The 23369-nt window shown below is 45.2% G+C and overlaps 1 protein-coding gene across 1 annotated transcript; it reads right to left on the bottom strand.

The window, feature by feature from the left end:
- Window positions 1-798: 798 nt before the first annotated feature.
- On the bottom strand, window positions 799-19516 carry LOC139049096 (ankyrin repeat domain-containing protein 54). Its single transcript, XM_070524311.1, has 9 exons — window positions 19194-19516; window positions 15769-16024; window positions 14584-14631; window positions 13164-13262; window positions 10633-10704; window positions 5088-5135; window positions 3644-3768; window positions 2022-2129; window positions 799-1198 (listed from the first exon to the last, which is right to left on the bottom strand). The coding sequence occupies exons 1-9, from the start codon at window positions 19287-19289 to the stop codon at window positions 1136-1138; spliced, it is 915 nt and encodes a 304-aa protein (XP_070380412.1). The 5' UTR covers window positions 19290-19516; the 3' UTR covers window positions 799-1135.
- Window positions 19517-23369: the final 3853 nt, after the last annotated feature.

Here is a 23369-nt window from a genome sequence, read left to right as displayed (position 1 = left end):
CCGCCACGCACTACTTAAGTGCCATATAATAAGAATTACGCGTGCAAAGCAGATACTGATGCTGAGAAAACTACTAACAAAAAGGAAGCTCTACATCTCCCCAAAGTGCAGTGTTTCTTTTCATTCATTTGTTATTCACATTCCTTGCTGTGGACACTGCAACTGTCTCACATGAGGCAGACACCTGAACTATTTCAAAGCGCAAGCGCACGTAAACAACACCATCCTGAAAGTGCAACTGTGTGGCATCCTTGCGAGTACGTAGCTAGTATAGCCACAGAAAGAACTGCACAAGAGGTGTGCGCAGAAAGAGGGAAGATACGCACCTCCGTTGCTAGGCAACACTTGCCTGGGCGAAGCATGCGCTCGCAAAACCCGATGCATTGTCGCCTCCTCAATAGATCCTACCAAAAAAAACTATCTCCCGCATTTTTTTATTAAGCGACATCTCAGACTTTCCAAACCCATATAGTACCTTGTCATCTGCCAGCCTACGTTTTCACCTGCCATGAAGAATACACGGAAATCTAAGAATCCCCAGATTTCGGAATCTAGTTCGTAGTACTGAGGTGTTGTTAACATGGGGGGGGGGGGGGACACGGAAACTGAATAACGATCATTATTCTGAAAAGTTCGGTATTCTGAAGTTCGCGGTACTGAGTTAATTCAACACTGAAACCATAAGAAGTCAGCAGGGGATTTCTGAAAAGCTGGTTGTAGTGTTGTTCGTAGTAATGAGGTTTCACTGTACTGGGGGATGTGGGGGGGGGGGGGGTCGTGATTCAGATGAACACAATGTGGTTTTAAACATATTTAATGCACCAAAAGAGCAAAAAACAAACTATGAAAACACATTGCACAACATGTCTTTGCACACCACAGCTGGGAGTCAGTTCTGGCAGATGTACGGTTCCAGCACTTGGGAACTGTCCTTGTAGAAAAACAAAAAATAACAAAGCTGGCTTCATGCCTCTCGCCGCAGTTCAGCTGTCACAAGCATGTATCGACAAATGAATAACTTCCTGAGAAACTGATGGAGCAACGTGAACAGTCTTCACGCTTTCTATGTACTTATTTTTTTACGTCTTGTCCCATGGTAGTTGTCTTGCTGCAAGTTTTGCCGAAACGTCTCTGCTCAGGTCTTGTGAAGGCTTAGGTGTGCTAAGCTGGACAGCAGATCTTGTACGTCATTGTCGACCTGCAAGCAAGAATGCAGGACTTATGGCTCACGCTGTAAGGTTTGTAAATAAATTGACACTGCAGTGCATCATGCGGTCCTACATCTCATTTACAGGCCATGTCACATTTAAGCTCGCTGAGAGAATCGGGTAGTCAGCTGTTAACTGCAGACGAAGCTACTGGCAAATGAATGAATTTTTTTATTATTTCATGAATCACTTCCTTTTTTTGTAAACAAACAACGAAAGAAGTTATAACTTTACATACACTAAGTTCTCATGAAAGTTAGGTTCGTAATCATTTATGAAGCAGTTAATGAACTGGCAAGTCTCTTTTTTGGTGGTAAAGGTTGGCTACATTTAATTTCAAGTGAGGCAAATACTTCACTTGGCAAGTTTCAGAAACATTTAATGAGCCACAACGGCTCAAATGCAAAAACATACTTTGAAATCCGTAAGTCACGCTGACGTACTGGTACTAAGGTTGTGGCATGGAATAAAAACCAAAAAAAAGGGGGGGGGGGGGGGCAACCTTTATTTTCTTGACTGCTACTCAACCTATTACCTCACAAATAAATAATGCTATATCACTCCAAGCTCACTGAGCTGGAGCACCCGTCTGGCATCTGACCAGATGCGTGCTCGGGACCAGCCATGGCTGGAGCTACGGTTTGCTAGACGCATTCAACAGTGAGCGATGTCAACGCTGCTGCCATGAGCACCACTTCGCACGAAACTTGCGATCGGACGCGGCACACATCGTTCGCCACGCTGCCAACGTATTCTAGCTCGCTGTAACATTACAGCAAACACAAACGGCGAGAGGTCACGGGAGCAACTTGCCTCCTGCCGCGTCTGGTGCAGGCGCAGTCTGGTGGAAAAGGCACCCAGCAGGTCGCTCTCCGCCGGTTTTCCACTCCGCTGGAGGTAGACTTGCAGCATTTCGATCACCTGCGACAAAACAGGAAGCGGCGGTGGATTTTGGCGACTGCACCGCTTTGAGGAGTTCACTGGAGTGAAGATACGGCTCGCTGTGCGGGAGACTTGCCCGAGCAACAGCCTTGACCTACAGCCGAGCCAAGACAACTGCAGGACAAACTGCTCTGCTCACCAAGCCTTGCGTCAGTCTTTGTTCCTCGCTGCTATGGCCCGTACCATGCAAATTTGTGGCCCCTTAACACTGACTCGCTTATTCTAAGGGACAAAGCAGTCTGCTTCGTGTATCGCACATTGTGCTCGAATCCGACTCCCTAATTTTATTCTTAACCTATATTTGGCCAGTTGCCATAATTTTGTGTTACACCGATTCTAAACATCCAAACCGGGATAGGATGCTGGCCCCTTTCTTGCCCCAATTTTTTCAATGAGGTGAAATTGTTATATTATACATGCACCTAAACGGCAAAAGGCTGGGAAAAAAAAATAAAGAAAAATATCGTACTGCAGTTTTTGACAATGAATCGAAGGTTTTTCTCACGAACTGCCCAAAACTCGAGATGATGTAAACAGCATGCGATTCTTCAAGTGTCTTAATTCACAATCGTAATGGTGTGAAACACGGGCACAGATTAGTTGAAGACCATTTTTGTGCCATGTGAAGCAGGTGATATGCACCAGGCTCCAAAAAGTAAGAGTGCAGAGATCTCAACTCGGCGTTGGTGCAACGCATGGACATTAGTGAAATTTCGGGCAGAGCTATATTTTTCTGTGGCACAAGTCAGCGAATCATGTATGTAGCGAGAATCGCTGACACACACTCAATCACTGGACCAGAAAGGGTAAGCGAGGAAACGCCGAATTCTGACGCCATTAATTTGTGACATCAGCAACCGGATGCCCAGACATGACGTGTGCGTGCTGCAGCTCGTGATTACTTCCCTCTTCTGGGTGAAAGTGTTCCCAGAAAGCTATATAAAGCAGTACCCCTCGCCAACACAGTACCTCTGCCCGACACAGAGCCTTCATGTTCTATTCACAAGCAGTTTGTCAAGCCGACTGCTCTTTAAGTAACGATGCAATTAAATCGTCTTGTTTTTCATTCTACATTGCTCGTCTCTGCATGGGGTTCCCTCTCCTGTGATCAACCTGACCAAGCTGCAGGCGCATGGGTCAATCCTATGCTATCCCTAGGACCGAGCATTACACCAGAACTATGCTGGAGAACTAGGCTGTTATGCTATTTACTATGCTATTATTATTATTATTAATATAGAACTGTGCTTTACAACTATAATATCCTGATAGAACTATGCTAATAGTGTAGCAAGGGTCTCCTTGGAACGCTATGTCACAATTGCTTCACAACTGGAGGAGGTGCAGTGCACCTCCACCAGTGCACCTCCACCAGTGCACCCAAGGGCTCTAGTCCCACACGCTAAGGTTAACCGAGCCCGTCTTGTGGCCTCTCTGATTACAATATTTTGCAACTAAAGATGGAAAGAAGGGAGGACGGGAGATGGCATTACATTCATGACTTCCTGCTTGACATTCTCCGATGACTTTGAGACGTCCACCTTCAGGACGCGCAGCTTGGACTGGGCCAGGTGCAACGGCGTGCGACCCGAGTTGTCCAGCGAGTTCACGTCGGTTCCTGGTGTGAAAAAAAAAAAAGGAATTTCACCATGAAACGTTACGCAACACCGTGCAAGAAGAATCCAGTGAAAGGCGCACTGAAGGGCTTAACTTCTTTCTTACAGTAACGACCATATTTATCACAGGAAAAAGATTTCTTTGGTTTTTTTTTTTCCCTCTCTTTGTGGCTGCTGCCGTCTTGTTGATTTTAGAACTTGGACCACTGGATATGTGTCCGAACAGACGATGTGGGTCGCTGGGCATGCGCGATGTGTCCGAACAGACAACTTGAGCCACGGTGTATGTGCAAATTGGCATGCGGCAATGTGTATGTGCTAATAGGCCCGAACAGACTAGCACACCAAGAAGCAAGAAAAGGAGAAGTCGGCAACAGATGCAGCCGAGTGTCGAAAAAGAAGTGAAGCAAACAGAATGAGACCAGGGTGCGCATTGAGAGAGGAGTTACACAGAAGTGAAGCAGGAGAGAAGGCATTTCTGTAAACACCAAGAAAAAAAAAAAAGAAGAGTGGGGGGAGAAACTGCGCTTATCACAATTTTTCACGTGTGTGTGTGGGGTCTGGATTTTTCGTTTACTTCTACATTTCAATATGCATAAAAACTCGGTTATTAGCCCCGCACTTTTCTTGGCTTCGTTGTCTGTTGGGTTCATGCGGTTTATAGAGTTGAACCTCAATGTAACAAGATTGCATCTGACATGACAATTTCTTTGTTTGATACTCATGATAAGCATATACATTCATTATATGCTGATATTGGCAAGACATGCTTTTGATGTACTTGGTTATATTCATGTTCTCTACATTGAGGTTTGGCTCTACAGCATCACAGTTCAAACGGTGCACTGGGCTCAAGAGTTTTTATCGGCAATCTTTCCTCACAGCAGCACTGCTTGATAACCACTGCAAATAATGTATATTACTCGTACAATGACTGGATCTCTATATTTTGGGACAAAATATTTAAGAAGATATACATGTAAGAAAATATACATGGGTTTGAGTCATGGCCACCATGAATCAAACCACTGACATCATAGCCAGCAGGCCACAGTTATGGCCAACCTTTCTGCACTGGGCCCTACAGTTTGCTGCATCCGTGTTTGTTGCTGCAATGATGTTTATTCCACCAGTCACACAGGGTACTTTAGATTGCGATAGAGGCCAATCGGAATAGAATTTCTCAATTTCGATTGGCTCCCTCCGCAGCCTGTGCAATGGAGCCAATCACAATTGAGAAGTTGGATCCCGATCAAACTTGATTGCTATCTAAAGTGCCCCATGTGACACCGGTATAATTTAAAGTTAGAGCAACACTTACCTGCTTTCAGCAGGTGCGTGATAACCTCTGTATGACTTGTGCAAACAGCTGAAACAAAAAGCAATGCAGCTTTCAAGCAAGAGAAAAAAAAAATGTTTTGTTTTTCTGAAGGGATGCCGTCAGTTTAGACCGGTAAAGTCCTCTTTTGAAACTCCAACTGCATTTCATTGCCACAAAATTGCCAATTATTAAGAGGAAGTGAGGAAGTTTATCTCGGGAGCCTCCAACATAAATACACGAGAGGGAAGAAATGGTTTTTCTCAGCAACCCTTATACTGATTTTGACGAGGTCCGTTGCATTTAAAGGCGCCGTGAACCACCCCATGCACTTGGTGGAAAAACACAGTCCGGTGACAGCATACACTGCTGTGAACATCTCAGCCAAATTTTGCATTCATGCATGGCGCATAGCGCTCACAAGTGCAGGGCAAAGTCAGCTTTCTCTAAAACACTCTCTTTTCAACAGAAGCCTGCTGCTCACTCTTTTCTGGATGCTTTATTTCGTAATACAGGAGATACCCATACGCAGCTGCTATTTGCCAATAGCGACATCAATCAAGAAGAATGTTTGGATCGGTGCACTTCTTCCTACTTTTACTGTGTATATTTATTGATGCAGTTTAATAAACAGGCTGAAGTAAGCGAAAATATTCTTTTGAATTTCGACAATAATTACGAACTTCTGGAAGAAGCAGACCGTGCTCTGCTCGCACTCGGCAGCAGCCAGTCAAGTAGGAATTAAACTTTGACACCCTGCTTATCGGTATTTTAGCCGATGGGTCTCACTAATTTCGACTAGTTTTGGACACTCAACTAGCCTCGAACCACGTGAAACTTAAGGTCAGACCACACGCACACTTGCCAGCATACCCACTCTTGGCTGCTCCTGGTTAGACGCCTTGGCACAGTTCGTTTTGCAATCATCGAGCTATTGATAACACTTCAATATGCGCAAGTTGGTGTGGCCAGTGGCGTAGCTAGGTCCTCTGGCACCCGGGGCCCATAGGTCTTCTGTCACCCCCCCGCTGGCCCCTTGCACCCGGGGCCCAAGGCCTCCCGGCCCCCCTGTTGCTACACCACTGGGTGTGGCTACTACTATTCGTCGGCCAAGCTGATGCAGGACAAAGCCGGTCCACACCACATAGCACAGCCAGACTGGAGCATACGAGCATGAGCGTGCACTCTAGCCCTGTCGTGCACAAAGGAAATGCTGCAGTTTCACGTAGCTGCAGTCTGCTACATAGCATAGATACTATGACCGCCACAGCGTGCCGCGATGAGTTCACTGGCTGAATGCATTGCAGCTTGCTGAGGACAACTGCATTTGGCACGTTTGGCATGTTGTAGGCACCAAAATCAGAAATAGTGGTGTCTACAGGAACATACAAAATCAACTTTGAACTGCACGCCAGGATGACGTTCAGTAGGCGGAGCTTTGTGGGCACATCCCGCTCCGCCATAGCCTTCACAGTGCAAATCATTGAAGAAGGAGTGGAAGCACTGCAAATGCCATGTTTGACTGCAAATAACTCTGCTTCTGCTGCACGCATTGAAGAACATTTTGCGGCAAAGTATTTATGAAATAGTGTAATTTAACTTCGAATGAATTTCTCGGCTTCAATAAAAAGTAGATCGGGGCCACTTTAAAAGAAAACATTAAAATTTCGCAACTGTAGGAAGTCGAGTTTCAATTTATGCTATAATTCTTTTTTAACTCTTGAAGATTGCTTTCCTTCTCAAGTAATTCAAATCAGTTATTCAGTTGTCCCATGAGAGCATTTCTGCACTTTACATGCATTTTAGTAAGGAAATCAAAGCTGGCCGAGAGGCTAACACTTCCTCTTAAGGTATTGGTCAATTATTATTAGTAAAAAGAAGCCGCCGAGAGACACCTTCTCAATTGTTGTTGCTACGGCAACTGGTGCATCGACGCTGCCGGAGGAATGCTTGCCCGCTTCAAAAACTGCATTTGGGCCGCCATCTCTTTCTCACTCACACTGTGATCGTCACTAGTGAATCGACGCTCATTTTCAAAAGTGAACGTTCGAAAACTGACACGTGCTTGAAAAGCAAAGGGCAAGTCTCCTCTGCGTCCTACAGGGAGAAAGGGAGGCAATTATCACAAAGGATCGATTGAGACACTGGTTGTATCGCACCTGTGGGGATGCGCGACCCTCGCGCCTCTCCTGTGGTCCCGCTTCGCCGCGTGGCCTGCGTGATGTCAGCGCGGTCGATGTGGTTGAAGCGCACTCCGAGAGATGGCGCGGGTGTTGCGCTGCTAATGCCGCGAGGTTACTTGGGCGCCGAAAGGAAGGCGCTTGCTCTCTTGGGTTGGAGCAAGCTAGCAAGCACGGACGTGCCGCGCGTGCAGCGCCCCTCTTCCCCGGCGGGTCACCGAACAGCGCGGACATTCCGCGCGCGCGGCGACTGATGCATCTGCGAGACCGCCTCGCGTGGCCGCCTTCGAATGCGCCACGATTCGCGTGACTATACACGCGAACGACCAGGCGTTGGGATCCAGCATGGAGCGAACATATTCGCTCGCCAGGACGCGGTGAGTCGGACTTCTAGATTTGTCGCACGCCCATCGGCATGTTTTGTGGATAGCAACTCGGCTAGCAGGCATTGTTGTGTGAAAGGTGTAATAAATGCCCTTGTGATAGTTTGCACTACTGTGTTGTCGTTCCTTTGTCCCAAGAGTACGGTGGGAGAATCCCACCCCAGGCCCCACACACCAGACAGAAGAAGTCGTCAATGCTTGGTGCAATCCCTCACCGTGTCGGCAAATAATGAGACAGCAAAGCAAACCTCTGCCTTTGTCACTGACTCATTGACTACCCAAGTTAGATGTTTCAGATATCACACGGGTGTCATTTATTTTGGAGACCGTAAATGATGCGCCAGCACCTATTCCCATGTCTCTCTCTACTGCAGCAGGTTCGTGCAGTGTAGATTGTATTCCAAGAGGCATTTTATGTCACCATTAGCAGAGACAGCACAGCTGCAGCTCTTAGAAATGGGCATGACACGGCACGGTGTACACGCGGCTTATGGTTCGTGCGAACCCAACGTGGATCGCGAATGCGTGTCTTGGGCTGCGGAACACAGCAATACTTTTGCAATGCTGGTGCGGTCTTTCACCCTTGAAAATTAATTCTTTGGGGTACATAGCTGCCAGGGATGATCACGAAGCTTGCCAAGCCAATACAACACTATTTAGGCTGCCTGGTGACCCACTTAGTGAAACGTTTTCCGACATGTTTCACAACATATAGTCTTCAACCTTCTGGGACCACACAAGAGCATGTGCCGTGAATGAGAAAGATTCCTAACTCTGCCAATTTTAAAAAGCACAGGCCCTGAGGTTGCCTGCTGACAAAGACACTAAGTACTTCAATTTATTTTGGGTTGACTGCTTCCAAAGCTTCGTGGCCCATTTTCGTAAAGGTGTTTCGCATAAGAATAGTATTTAATTGAGCTCGTTGGTTCATAGCCAAGATGAGTTTTGAACAGCTGAACTGAAAAAATGCAGAACTAAGGAAGATGGAAAAGGACATCGCTGTACAGCCACGTCTGCCACCTCGCTCGTGGGAGGCATAGTATGATGGCTGGATCAATTTTGATCTCGCTTGTTTTATTGTTTTCCTTAGACTCTACTGCATGTCAAGTCAGTCTCCCAATTTCTGTTTAGAGCAACACTATTTTATTACTTCGCAATTACTCCGTGGTACTATGCAGTGCAACATGGTCACATGCTATGCTCCGAAACTCGCCTGCGTGCAGAAGCACTTACGCACGCCACTGTACAACAGGTGACACCACCAGGCGCCACTGTCCTGCTTTTCTACTCATTGCCACGAAAGTAGTGCCATTTACAAACACGAACTTTCTACGCATTGTAATATGCACCGAGAAGGGCTTAACTGCAATAAGACATAACTAATGCATTTATATGTAGGAGATCACAGCTGCGCTAAGAGGCAACCACATGCACATGATATTCAAGCGACGGCGACAAGCGATGCGATGGGTTGACTCTGTCTCATTCGGACGTTGATGCAAAATCGTTGAAAGAGCTAGCGAGAAATTTGCATTGTTGGCGGATTAAACAGAAGTGTGGCCATAAAAATTGCCAATATGCTGTGAGATCAAATCTTTAACTTGAGTGTAGTAGTTCCTTTCTTACCACCGTTACCTATCACGCTTGAGTACAGTGAACAAAACGTTCTGCAATGCCGATGTTAAATCCTTTGGTGCTATTTGGTAGGAAGAGATGAAAACATTTTCATAGAGGTGGCATGTTAGGCTTAACAGCATCAAAATGCACAAGGGAGCTCAATAACGACGACAAAACACGAGACCCAGTGAAGTGCGACTTCACCATTAATTGCTGTCACACCAAAGGACAAATTTAAAGGGTGAACTCAGATCGAAGCAAGCAGCCTGGTTGCTACCATGTTATTATGCAATTACAGTAACCAGCAGAAGCCATGGCACAGACTTCTGGGTTGACAGGCCAAATTTTCTGGGCGGCCAAAAACCGGCAATGTGACGGGTTGTAGTGACAGATCGCACTTCGCGACAACCAGACTTGTCACTTGAATATAGCATGCACATGGTTTAGCATTCAGTAACAGCTAACTTGCATTCGCCAGTTTGTGATCACTTGGGAAGTTCCAATGCTAGTGCCAAAGTATGACAGTAGAATGTTACACAATGCAGTTATACATGATATTCTGTGCCAATTTAATGTTACCAATTCCTCTCTAAACTTCTAACTTCATGTTCAATTATACTTTTTGTATTTGCACATGTTCGATTGTAGCATCATTTCCATCATAATCTTGAACATTTTAGTCGGTTGTCGATCCCTAAAAAAATTAAGAAAAATAAAGATGTTCTGCTTGGAAAGCAGACTTGCTTCCCCAACTATTGTGAATAAATACAGGAACCGTGTGACTTGCGGCAGTTAAGAGTGTTTGGGACAATTCTGATGAACAATGGATCTGAATTACAACAGACTCGAAGATCATGTTCATGATATGGACTCTGCACATGTAGATCAGGGTATGACTTCCTCGTGTGTTAACACTTAGAGATGAACTGTGCCTATTACAGTGTTTACCTGATTCTAACACACTTTTTTTTTCCGGAAAAAAATTACTAAAAAATTGCATGCTAGAATTGAGTATGAAAGCAAAACTGCCACAGAGAAGAGCCATCATCATTGGCATTTAAGACTGCTGTAATCCAATGCAATACAATCGTTGGCAACAGCCTTTAGAAGCTGCAAGAGCTGCTACGCCAGCTCCATAAGTTTGTCAGGCTGCCGTCGTCTCTAAGGCATTTAAAAAATGCGGCATGGCCAGCACAAAATACGGGACGCTTCGGTAAGTAAACAGTCCAGGCCACTGCATTTTTCATTTCTTGGCCATGAAGATTAGGTGCCCGTTCCAATCGAGGGCACGTTAAAATCGAGCACATACAGTGCACAACCGCAGCTATTACACCGAGTTTATGAGGTTAATTAGCCAACAGTTCTCACCAAGGTGGAGTGGAGTGTTGCCAACGATGTCCCTCTGGTTTGGGTCGGCGCCGTGCTCCAGGAGCATTTTGACTGCAGAAAACGTGAAGGGAGGTTTGGATCGTCAGCGACTTGTAACATCACTACAGGAGCCATGTGCACACAATGCATCACCAAAGGCAGTGATCACACTTGCAAAGCGATTTCTCAAGCTGTAGTGCCGATTTGATGGCACAACAATAACGATGATTCGAAGATGATGAGGATGATGAGGATGGCTCGACGGCGACGGCGGTATGGCAGAGACAATGGTGGCCCGGCGACTGGTTTCTTTTACTTCAGCAAACAAACTACGCAGCTTCTTCTCTTACAACGCAAACTGATCGTGAAGGCATCGCACTGGCTAAGCTTGGCTGATCCTGAATGCACTGCAAAGCCACGAGGAAATGAGAGTGGTAAGCTTGTCATTCACCCGTGCCATGAATGAGCGAGTGGGAGCGTGCAGAGCACTGGGCTATGGCACTACGGGACCATCATTCAAATGCCGCCATTGGACACACAGATTTAAAATGAAAGCTTTCTCACCCAATCGTTTCGAACATTGACGACTGTAGCTGCCGCTGTCCCACCGATTATCTCATACGCAGGACCACACTCATACAACGTACCAGCCTATATGTAGCCCCGTCTGTACTACCCCTAGGGATGTGCCGATGGCCAGCGCTGTTTCCTGCGCAATGACGCAATGAAACAAAGAGTGGTTCCTCAATATCCTCACTGCAATTAATTCATACCACATAATTATTTTGAGTGGCAGGAGTTAGGTCAAGCTGCGATACAGCAGCTTTTTCTCCTGACACCTTTTTTTCACTGTATGTTGCATGCATAAGACAAAAATATAGGGTTGATTGACTGATTGATTTACTTATTTCCTAAAGCAAAGTTTTCTATGCCTTATTTTCTAGGGTGTGGCGTCTGTGCTCGGTCAGTTTCACGCCAAACAAGGCGGACCGATCCTGAAAATAGTGCAATAGCAAATTGGGCCAATCCCGGATACAGTGTAATCCGTGGTCACGTGGTGGTGGTCTCTGCATATCGACATCCTGTCGGGCAGGCATGTAATTGCTAAGCTGCAGAACAGCGTGCACAAGATAAAACAGTTTTACAGTGATAACTGCTTCGCGGAACCTTCGCTTCACACAGATTCCAATTTGTGCATTGGATATCTGCGTAATTTGATTTTTCTACCGAGTGAGAGTTTTGTCAGGGCCCCCTCAACCACTGCGTTTACTCAGCGAGAGAGCCAGCACAAAGAAGGAGTATAAAGAGACTAAAAAAGCCTAGTTGTAACCCTTTGCTGGACAGTGTGACATATTGTCCCACTTATCAAGGCAATGTCACTGCCCCATAGCATTGAAATAACAACTGCAACCAACGAGGTACACAAGTCCACACGTAGGCTTTGTCAGTGACCCTGACTTTCCCTGACCAAGATGGCTGTGTTGCAAGAAACACATTTTAAACCTCGGACAGAGCGGGAAACTGACGGTGGGGGGAGTGATGTCACTGACCCACATGTTGATACTTGAATTACAATTTTAACCTGAGGTCCGCCATCTTGGTTGCCTCAAAGAAGGTGTGCGGAGAAGTGCACGTGCAGGTTTTGCATATCGTCTACTGAACTTTCTTAAGTGGATACGTTTCTGAACTTCTCTGGAATAATTTTGGTTCGTTTATTTCCATATCAATCAACAAGGTGGAACGACTGTGAGGATTGTTTACTTTTGTTTTCGTTTTTTTGTCATAGTATTAGCTATCTTCTTTGCCCTTTCTTCGAGCAACTACAGCGACAAGTGAAGACTCTCTTTTATCAAAATTTCTTTCTTGCACTTCAATAAAGGCACAGTAAAAGCCCAAGCCGATTTGTTTCCCACCCTGATTCCTTGAAAACTCCCGTAGACACATTTTCACGACAACTCAGCTTTTAAAATATTGGTCGCATTAGGCATCACAATTTGCCATGCCCACACCTACCAACAACAGATCATCCAATTTCTAGCCTCGTCCACATATTACAGTGTTACACATGAGAAATGCGTAGCCTTTGACGCTTTTCGAGATGCAAAACTGTTTTCCAGTAACCCTTGTGATACTGGCAATCCCTGAATGAAAACGCCAGTGCAAAGCATCCACAATAAATACAATGAAAACATGCAAAACATGCATGCATGTTGTACTAAGGTATACAGGAAGCCATGAGGAGGCTGAACTGGGACATGAGGCCACGTAATACCCTCCTCGATGAACATGGCCCAAGTGGACAGTGGGATAAGTACATCCCACTTTTCTCCTTCGGTACAGAATGCTTGTCTGCTTTCAGATTTGACTTTTTATGAATGCCTGTTCAGGAACACGCTTGTCATGATTTAGCCACAAAGCAATTGGTTCCTTTTTTTTTTTCATCTCTCAAAGCGCTCAAAACGTGTCACAAACAGCACCATTGACCACTGTCCATGCAACACAGCAACAGAAAGGTCAAGACGGCCACTTACTTATTTCAAGGTGACCCTTGCAAGCCGCAAAGTGCAAAGCAGTGCGGGAACGTTCGTCGGCAGCACACGGGTTTACACCTGTTTCCAGAAGACGGCGCACTGCGGCATTCAAAAGAAATGAAGCTGCGGTACCCAAGAATGCAATGGCAAATGCCATAGCTTTTCCTACAAAAATTACACAGAGGTCAATCTGGTGCTTCAACCGTTCGGCTGAATCTCTCTGAATCTGTCTAATCTTCAGGCTTGTGGCTTCAGACGGCCTTGTGACATTCCTTATTGCAATGCCTTTCTTTTTAAGCAGGTGGTGTCTACAACATGGCAACCATGACATGTTTCTGGCTCCTACTATTGTTTCCAATGCTAAATACAAGGCGTGGCTTTTGTACTCGGAGAGAGCCACAGCTTGGGGGTGTGATTTAGACAACACCGATTTCCCAAAATGGCAACATATTATTAAGTCCCTGTGCGTATGCATAAATAACTGCAAATAATTTCATCTATAATGCAATACTATACATGTTGTTGGAAACGATCCTTAAGCAAAGTTCGCAAAGCCGTTTGAAGGCCAGAAGGACAAAGTTTAAGCAAGTCGATGTACTACTACCCACTCTGGCTGAACTGCCATACTTCCAGCCCCTATAGAGACTAAGTACCAGAGTTCCATCTAATAAATTTAGTGGGAAACTCTGTGCAAAAATGCAACACTGTAGCCAGCAAGAACTCAAGAATGAAGCGGCTTATACACCGCTTGTTCGACTCAAGAATTTGCAGCAATGCGCCAGCCAAATATATTAGCTCATTTCAGTGATGTTGTAGCGAAGGCAAACTTCTTTCAATACCAGAAGGTGTCTAGCTGACTTCGTTTATTTAATATTATTACTATTCTTTATTTCTTGAAGCACAGTGGCAGAGAGGGACAGCTGTAGTAGGGTTTTGCAGGCGGGGCTTGAACTACACTCTGGATCCCTGACAATTTTTTTTGCCTTACACAGTACCAATCTGGCTCAGTATGTTTATGATGTGAAATGCTTCAAAATCATAGTTAGAGCAACCAAATATCTCTGTAAACCTTGCATGGCAAATAACAGTTGTTTAATTACTATTCTGAAGCACCCACTTCACTCGTTAAGAGCTTTGTCGAAAAGACTGTTTGGATTGTAGTCTTCCTTCACTGATGCTAATTCAAACTACTATAGACCACCAGCACTCAAAACACAGCGCTCCACACTGTGCTTTTTCAAACCATATAAACCAGATCCTGGTTTTCTCTCACACATTCTTTCCATAGCTGCCCTTTCCCAGGTAGCAGACGACGCACTAGCATGCTGGGATTGCTAGTTTCCATGCAGGGCAAAAAATCTGGCTCAATAAAAATGCCGTCGATAGAATGGCTACTGCCATTTATGTTGTGAAAGCTTACCTAGTGGGATCTGGTTTGTGATGGCTGCTATGCGTAGCTTGCGCTCACCTGGAACAAAGACAACAGCCACTCAATCTTCAGTGGCACTTGGGCTTACAATCAAGTGTGTGTGGGTCAAGATTTAATGCCTTGAAGCTGCAGACTTTCTTCCGAACTTTACGAGAATAAGATCAAATTTAATTATAACTGAAAAGAAAATAGAAAAGCAATGGTCTGGTCTCCGTGACATTGCATAGACACTTTCACATCAACTTAAGCGGTGTTCAAACATGGCAAGCCAAAAATTTGATTACCACAGGCAGGCATCGTACAAGAATGGCACTTATTTGGTATGCTCCTACGAAAAAGAAGGATATTATCTGAACAAAAATAAAATATATCTTTTTTTTAAAGTTAACAAAGGAAGAGTACATTTCACGAAGCACAATTACATTCGAAACTTGTTATAATAAAGTCACATTTCATGAAGAAATACTTTCATTAATTTTGATAGTCGTTAAAGGTATATATATGTTACATGCTGATATCAGTGATAAAACAGCTTAGATTCACTTCATTACATCCGTGTTCTTTATACCTAGTTTCAACTGTATTACTACAATTTCCACTTATTTTCGTAATAGGACTTCTAAAGCAGTCCTGCACAAATTTAGTAGTACCTAAAGAGTCTTGCACAAGGCCTAGTTGGAATATATTTGACATGTACTGTTGACATGCTGAAGGCTTAGTCGGTGCATACTTAACGCAGCTGCACCTGCACGCACCAGGTATACAACACTGCAGACACGAAGTCTTCGCAGGGAGATTATTGATGGGTACTGCACAATATACCACACAAACAGGAGTGGATACAAGTTTGTGGCAGGTCACCGCTATGCTTCAGTCATTCAATACCAATCTGCTATCGTTCGTGGGAGATTAAAAAACTTAAGGGCATTTGTTCCCGCAAGAATTGGTGTGAAAGAATGAGGGTGGTGGTGTCCAGTATGGATATGTTTTGTGACAACATTGTGGAATAAACAGTTGAGAGAGTAGCGCTTGCCCCGGTCTGTTTTTTTTTTTCTGTGGCACATCTGTGTTTGTGCTTGCTTGCTATATTTCGTAATGCCACTAGAGTGCTCCTAAGTGACCGGTCGACCTGCACCCCCCAAGATGGAGCAATCGAGTGACCGCTGCCCGTCTCACCGATGATGTTCCTGAAGGCGGAGCAGTTGCCTGGTAAGTGTCGCCACCTGTAGGCACGCCTGTGCTGCATGCGCATCTTGCCAAGCCAAGCACGCGGCGAAGACAAGCCGCTGTCTTCCATGGTGCCATGACCGTGCAGCGAGGCCGATGACTCTGTTGCCATGGTGCCAAGGCACTGCACGGCCAAGGGCTGAACGGTGCGGAAGAAAGGAGCAGACGGCTCGCCTACTTCTTCATCCTGCGGCTCGACCTGGTCCTGCAAGCAACACAATCAGACTACTGGTGAAGAAGGCCTAATGCTTTCTTAGCTGGCTGTCACAGTTTCGTGACGTGGTATTTGTTGTGGTTGAAATTTTGGAATGGGATGCTCGACATGACTGACATGGCATTTGGGGCTGTTCATATTCTTTTCTTTTCATTAAATTAAGGTCCAGAGCCTCTAAAAGTCCTAGAAAAACTATTGACAAGCATCAGGATGCCTTAAATAACTGGTTCATTACTTGTTTCTACTGTATTTCGCACATTACTTTTTTTTTTGCTGGTGAGTTTTTCACCAGATTATAACTGTTATGGAGTTATCATTCGGCACAAGATGCACCTACTGTCGCATTCCACAGCAAAAAAAGCCTTGCCTAAGCAGACTGCTTGTGCAATGCGAGTTCTCAAGTGTATGTTCTCAGTACGTTCTCAAACGTAAGCAACCATGAGCAATTATTCTGAAATGTGCTGCATTACATGCATAAACAGCAGATCAACTTGATTCGTGGGTTCAAATTTCAACAACCAACAGCAGTGCCCACTGCTCAATGCAGTTTTTACCATATGGGGAACAATGAAAATGTAGTAATAATAAGGATAAAATGTGCACTGTAGGCAACTTAACCCTTTGTTGACGAATGTTACCTGCAGGGAACATACCAAAAAAATCAAAACTTTTCTTGCAGAGTTGCAGTACCGAGTACAAACTTCCTGACTAAATGCCTTCGGCCAACACTGAATGACCAGGCAATAAGCATCATTTGTTGGTTTAGAGTGGGAAGACAGGGCAAGGAGTAGGTAGTTTTGCACACGACTTGCTTTCTTTTAAAGTGTTGTGCAGCAGAGACCGACCGATGCAAGCTCTCCAGCTACACTGGTGTCACACACGTGATGTAAAGAAAATGAAATGTGAACCTATGGTTCACATAGCACGAGAGATGTTCATACAAATTCCAAAACGAAGCCAAAGGTGACTTGGCTTGAAGCCCACTTCCAGTTTTCTGCCTGGCGTTCGCCTCCCATTGCTGAAAAAAGTTTCTGCAAAATACATTTTTCTTTTCATTTATTATGCTTATTCTATAAGTGTTTTGCATGTTTATACAGAAAATGATATTTTTTTGGTTCGAGTACTTATATGGGCCATTATTAAAGGGTTAATGGATGGGTGACCTGTGGTCGTGCACCTTTCTTGTACATTCCCAACAAATCATCCCATGCTGCCACATAATTTTCATTGCAGTGTACTTGATTCCAGCAACGCTTAATGTCGTGCAGTGTGTTTGGAGGCAAAATTGTAGTTTTCTCAAGATACAGCGGCGCATCGACTGCAGGATCCAACGCACCACAGAACCACCTTGTCCATGGGCAACTAAAGATGCACTCGTCGGTCACATTTATGTTGCAAAACCCTTCTATTAAAGTTCGGGGCAATCTTGACTCGAAGACGAATGCATTTATTATAACGTGGGGTATAATGGGGGGGGGGGGGGGATGAGGAGAAGGAAGCTAAGGAAGTGGGGCACAGAAGCAATGCTGCACAACTAGAAATTTGTGCAGTATCTCTAATTGCACGTTTCTAAAATGCTGCTGGGATCAGAGTGTTCAGCCTGTCTTAATTCCTCACTTCTGCTGGAAAGGTGTTTTGTGTAGCTATTTGCTTCTTTGGTATATCGAGAGCATGCATTTTCACATCGACATATCTGTCATCACTACTGATAAAACTTTTTTTATTTTCTTCAGATACCCTAAAGGCCCTTACGGGCATTACACAGGGGAGGATCTACAACAAGATATTTCAAACACAATTTGGCGAGACAGGCAATATAGAACACTGTAGTATAGATCACCGAATACAACAAGAAAAAATAAATAAAAATAAATGCATACATTATGGAAAAAAAAAACACTTGGTACGAAGCATGCAGATGTACTTACAATGCGTTAAAGGCACAAAATTCTGTTTTTACTCGACATGCGTATTTAAACTGTGCTTCGAATGACTTACAAGTGAGTCACAATCATGTATAGAAGCAATCTTTTGGCAGCTTGTTTCAGTGATAAATAGCAAGAAAGAGCGGTGATTGTCGAAGGAGATTCGTATGCGCAAACATGTGACACACTTTGAAGGGATGGTCGAGGCGGGGGAAAATTCGTTGCGGGGTTTGATATGGGATGCTGTAAAGGACAACGGGGTATGATACAATCTGTGGAAGTGCGAAAGCAGTGCTAACAGTCGTCGTTTTTCTAGAGAGGGTAATTGGAGAGACTTTTTGATAGCGGTGATGCTGGATGTTCTAGAGTAGGTTTTAGGGATGAAACGTGCTGCTTTACTTTGTAAAGATTCAAGCTTGTTTATTAGGTATGTCTGATTTGGATTCCATATTGTGGAAGCATATTCCATCTTTGAACGAACTAGAGCTGTGTAAGCTAATAGTTCAGTTGACTGATTTGCTAAATAAAAATTTTGCCCAATGAATCCAAGCGTTTTGTTTGCTTTCGAAATTATTTCATCAATGTGATCATTCCATGTAAGATTTAAAGTTAAATGGACGGCCAAATATTTTAGCATGGACGCATTCTCTATGCGCATGTTGTTCATCAAATATAAACTAATAAATATGAACTTCATCAACCGATGAGCAACAAGTACTTTATGATTAGGCTGACCACCAAACTGATCGACATGTAACGTAGTACAATTAAAGACACCAATAAAATTGTAATGCATTACCATCAAAAAGCCACTGATCGAGTACTACTATACTAATGCAGTAAAGTTGCGCAGCTAACAAGGGAGAATAAGTGTGTGTGTGTGTGTGTGTGTGTGTGTTTGCGCATACGCTACAATAAACGTGAAGGGCTTATGTAATGATTTACAACCATGAAATAAACTTCCAAATCTTGACGGGCAACTAACATTTGGGACGCAAAAGCGAGAGAAAAGGAAAGAGAGACGTGCGGTCTCTACTGTGTTACAAAGCCAAATGCGCACGCAATATCGCGTTAGAAATAAAAATAAATTGAAGCCGATCGGTGGACAATTTACACGAAGCACAACACCTGGCTGCTTACATAATGCGCAGGCGCGAGCACAGTTGACCGTGCCCAGCGCTCTGACGGAGCGGCAGCTTAGAAATGGTTCTAGATGATTGGCGCCACGATCTTACGTTGTCGGCGTTCAGCCTTGGCGGAGAACCGACCGACATCGACGTGCTGCCGTTGCTTTCGCTTCCAGTCTCAATGCCAGAATCGGTGCCGGACATTTTGGCGTCCTCCCCTCAGCTGGGCGACCGCGCCAGAAGCTTCGCGTAGCTTTGCTTGTACGGAGAATTTTCTCAGATGAACGACCGCCAGCTGCAAAGCGAGACTTCTTCCCACACAAACGCACGAGAATGCGACCACCGTTTGCGACCTCACATTGTGCGACAAAACCACGGTTGTTCCCTACCAAACACGCACACAAACAACGCACAGGAAATCCAAAGGGGTGCGTTCCGTTGTGTGTCAGAAATGGAATACCCACGCGCGCGCCCATTCGAGTGGTGGTAGCTACAAGGTGGCGGAGCAGCACTTTAAAGCTTTGATAGACAGTGACGGCTTTATTGCTAGTATAAACAGACTTTACTTGCAATAATAAAGCCTTATTTTTTATATTACATACTTTCATAGTAAAGCTTCAAAATTTAAAATGGTTGTACGATTTTAAAAACGGTTTCGTGCAATCTTGAGGCTTTGCCGGAACGCTCCGTGACGACCTTTCGAATACACTATTCAGAGCAATATGATTGTAACCACTGCGTCATTGTGAGAATATAAATATAGTTAACTTAAACTAAAAGGTTATAATAATGTCATTTATTACATTGTACATGTCTATGGTAATCTATGGTACTTGTTAACGTACTTTGCGTCATAGCTTGAAGTCATTTGCAAAATCCAAGCGTTGGCAAAATCGAGCGCGTTGTCTTTAATATAATGTATGGGGAAATACTAGCACGTTGTAACAGACCTCTGAAGTACACTCTAAGAACAGTTTGCACCCTTTGGCTTGCCCCTTCTGCCACACAAAAATAATCGTCATCTGCCTTGATGCGTTTCCTTTCTTTATCGCTGCGAGCCCGGAACTTTCCAGTAACGAACGGCACGCGCGTTATCAGCATACAACATTTCACACCCTTTGGAGTGCCTCTTCTGATAACGCGCGTGCCGTTCGTCACTGGAAAGCTCCGGGCTTGCAGCGATAAAGAAAGGAAACGCATCAAGGCAGATGACGATTATTTTTGTGTGGCAGAAGGGGCAAGCCAAAGGGTGTAAACTGTTCTTAGAGTGTACCATGCACCATCATGCAGCAGAGGCAAGTAAAGCAAAATACCGATATTGCGATTTCACTCTGAAAGCTTTTCGCCAAGGCATTGCTTCTGCATGAACTTCGATATGGTAGAGCTAAACTAAATCATACTTCACTCTAAGCGCTTGAAACTTTGCATACTTCTCTCTTCTGACATTAAATTACCTTTCTTTTCATTTCTTTTTAATCCATTCACCACGCTTGCCTCGGTGATTCGCTTGCGAGCTCCGTCGCAGATTTCGGTTACTGTGTATGGCGCGCGGTCCATCATGGAAAAGCTCGGTGGGGCGTGTTGGACGTCGAGGCGCAAGGTTTCGTGATAGCGTGGACGGTTTATTTACGTGCGATGTTCTCCTGACATCCTTCCTTCCTAACGCAGTGAGTTACCGCTTTTTCCGGCACACATTATGTAGTGTACAACCCCACGCCCAATAGTATGACTACCTTTACAATGACGTAAATCTTCGAGGCTATGCGTTTGCTGGTTGAATGCGGCGGAAGCACTTATAAAAACGGAAATACGTCATGTTATCGCTTGCGCCACCAACGCATGGGAGCAAGTAGCCGAAATTTTGGCCGGCGTAGGCGGCGTAGATGCTGCCATCTGGTTAAGTAAAGGGAAACTACGGAGTGAAATGTCAAATAACCAAAACAACGTCCTCGTGGTCTTTCGGTTATGAGTTGTTGTCGTCAGAGTAGCTGTCACTTGTCACTCACTCTGTGGATGTCACGTTGACAGGCATCGGTTGGGTAAATCACGTGTCCGTAATTAATCTAGGTAATAATATCCACCCAGAAAGGCGATTCGCCCGGGGTTTTCGTAGCGGAACCGGTGTACACGAATTGCGAAAAAAAAAAAAAACGAGTTGTCGAACGCCAACAAATTCATGAAATTGTTGACGCTTGAAACGGTGTTCACTTTGCCCACCGAAGACACTAGTCGTGGAGGCAAATGCAACTGTGGTGAATAAGTGGCGATGTGTGTTGCTGCGGTGATCACCGCAGCCGTGGTCTAGTGGTTAGGGCGTCCACCTCGGCTGCGGTAGGTGGTTCGTTCGAAACCCGCCGCCGGAGACCCTACCGGTCAAGAAAACGGGTACAGACGTGAACCCTGGCCAGGCGCCCGGCTTTCCTTCTAGGGTGTGCGTCTGGGGGAGGCCTCGCAAACCCCGCCCCCTGGGCTGTAACAGTCTCTTATAGCCCAATAGTTTCGAACTGTTCTAACCTGAAAAGGTGGTACTCTCGATACGTCTGTGAATCACAGGTCGATCAATACGCCCGTGGTACTGTGATGTTAAGTCTCACAGGTAAACACCGGCTGTCACAGGCTTGTACTGTGATACTGCTTCCCCACCTTCGGGTGGTAGTACGTTCGTGCCCTCGCATCGTCGAGCGCCGTGGTTAACGGATTTCTCACGAAATCCTGACCGATCATTGCTGTCCCGGCAAAGTCCAATGCAGTGTCTGCAGCGGCTGTCTGACAGAAAAAAAGAAAACTAAAAAAAAAAAAAACTGGGTGTGACTGGCGGGGGTTGCGGTCAATATCGCCCGCGAGGCTTCTTTTGCAAAAACAAAAAAAAAGTTTTTTTAAATAGCCAGCGAATACGGTGAAACATGAGACATCGCCAAAATGTGTATAAAGCTTTGAACAGATGCTGTTTCAGTAGCTATTCCAGCCTGGACCTGAAAGTTCACCGCACATCCAACAACGATTGAGGAGCGGCAAACTTTTTTGTCACGAATGCTGATCCATATGATTTGTTTACTAATAATTTGCGGTCTTTGTTCTTTTTTTCTTTTCTCGCTTCTCTGTAAATATTTGATCCGTGCTTGTATCTGTACGCCCACACTGCGAAAACCCTTCCTGGGATTGCAGTATAAATAAATAAATTCAGCAGCGGCACGTTACTTCACAGCTGTAAATTAAGAATGCGCGACTGCGTTTGTAGGCACGCAAGCCCACGTACGGCCAGCCGGCCTAACCACGTCATAGCGTTCTTCCTCTAGTAATGTAATCTGCTATGTGCTGAAAACCTCGCAGGTCGAGAGCTTTATTGTACGAATAGCCAGCCTGGCATAGGCATCTCATTGGAGCTGCGCAACATTGTTCTTTATTCTATGATGTATTCTCCCTAGCCTGGCATACAGCTTTAGTCTGGCATAGAGTGTGCTGCCATCTGGATATGCAACTGAGAACTTCGCCTACGGGCAGCCATGTCGTCTGAGCGCCAAGTTAGCTCTTCATTGTATGAGCGCTAGCCACACTACTCCACACAAAAGAACACTGCTCGAAAACTTCGAGTATACTGTCATAATTAAGATACGTGGTGTGAGCGAATATAACTGACGAGCCGTTAGCCTGGTTAGTTAGCCTGGTTAGCCGTACGATTTATATTACTTCTTGTTACGCCTGTTTCGCCGCCTTTTTCAGGTGCCGCGGTGCATTGCAAACGAATGCTGTCGTTTGTTCCGATGGAAATCACTCATTACGACTCGTTTTACGCGACCGCACATCATTGCAACGCAACCGCACGTCATTTTTGCTTCGACGCGTTTAAATGCGGGAATAGAGCGCCCGAATCCTCACCGCAGCCGTGGTCTAACGGTTAGGGCGTCCGACTCGGCTGCGGGAGGTGGTTCGTTCGAAACCCACCGCCGGATACCCACCGGTAAAATTGGGCACAGGCGTACCCCGGCCAGGCGCCCGGCTTCATAGGGTGTGCGCCTGGGAGAGGCCTCGCAAACCCCGCTGCGCCCCTCCTCCCCTCGGGGTTGGATAGGCAAAAACCCTGTTTCGAACAAAACCTCAGCCTGCAAAGGTGGTTCGTGTTACGTGGTTCTTCCACGGGTTCGAAAAAGTCACTGCGTCGCATTCGTGCGCGATAGTTTCTCACAAAGCTTACAAAGCGCGTCGTCACTGACGTCTCACAAACCAGAAGATATCACCGCAAGTCTACAAGTCCTGAGCAGTTTCGCACTGTAATGGCTGAACGAC

The sequence above is a fragment of the Dermacentor albipictus genome, chromosome 8 (genome assembly GCF_038994185.2).
Source record: "Dermacentor albipictus isolate Rhodes 1998 colony chromosome 8, USDA_Dalb.pri_finalv2, whole genome shotgun sequence".
NCBI lineage: Eukaryota > Metazoa > Arthropoda > Arachnida > Ixodida > Ixodidae > Dermacentor > Dermacentor albipictus.
This window is presented reverse-complemented; position numbering and strand designations above follow the sequence as displayed.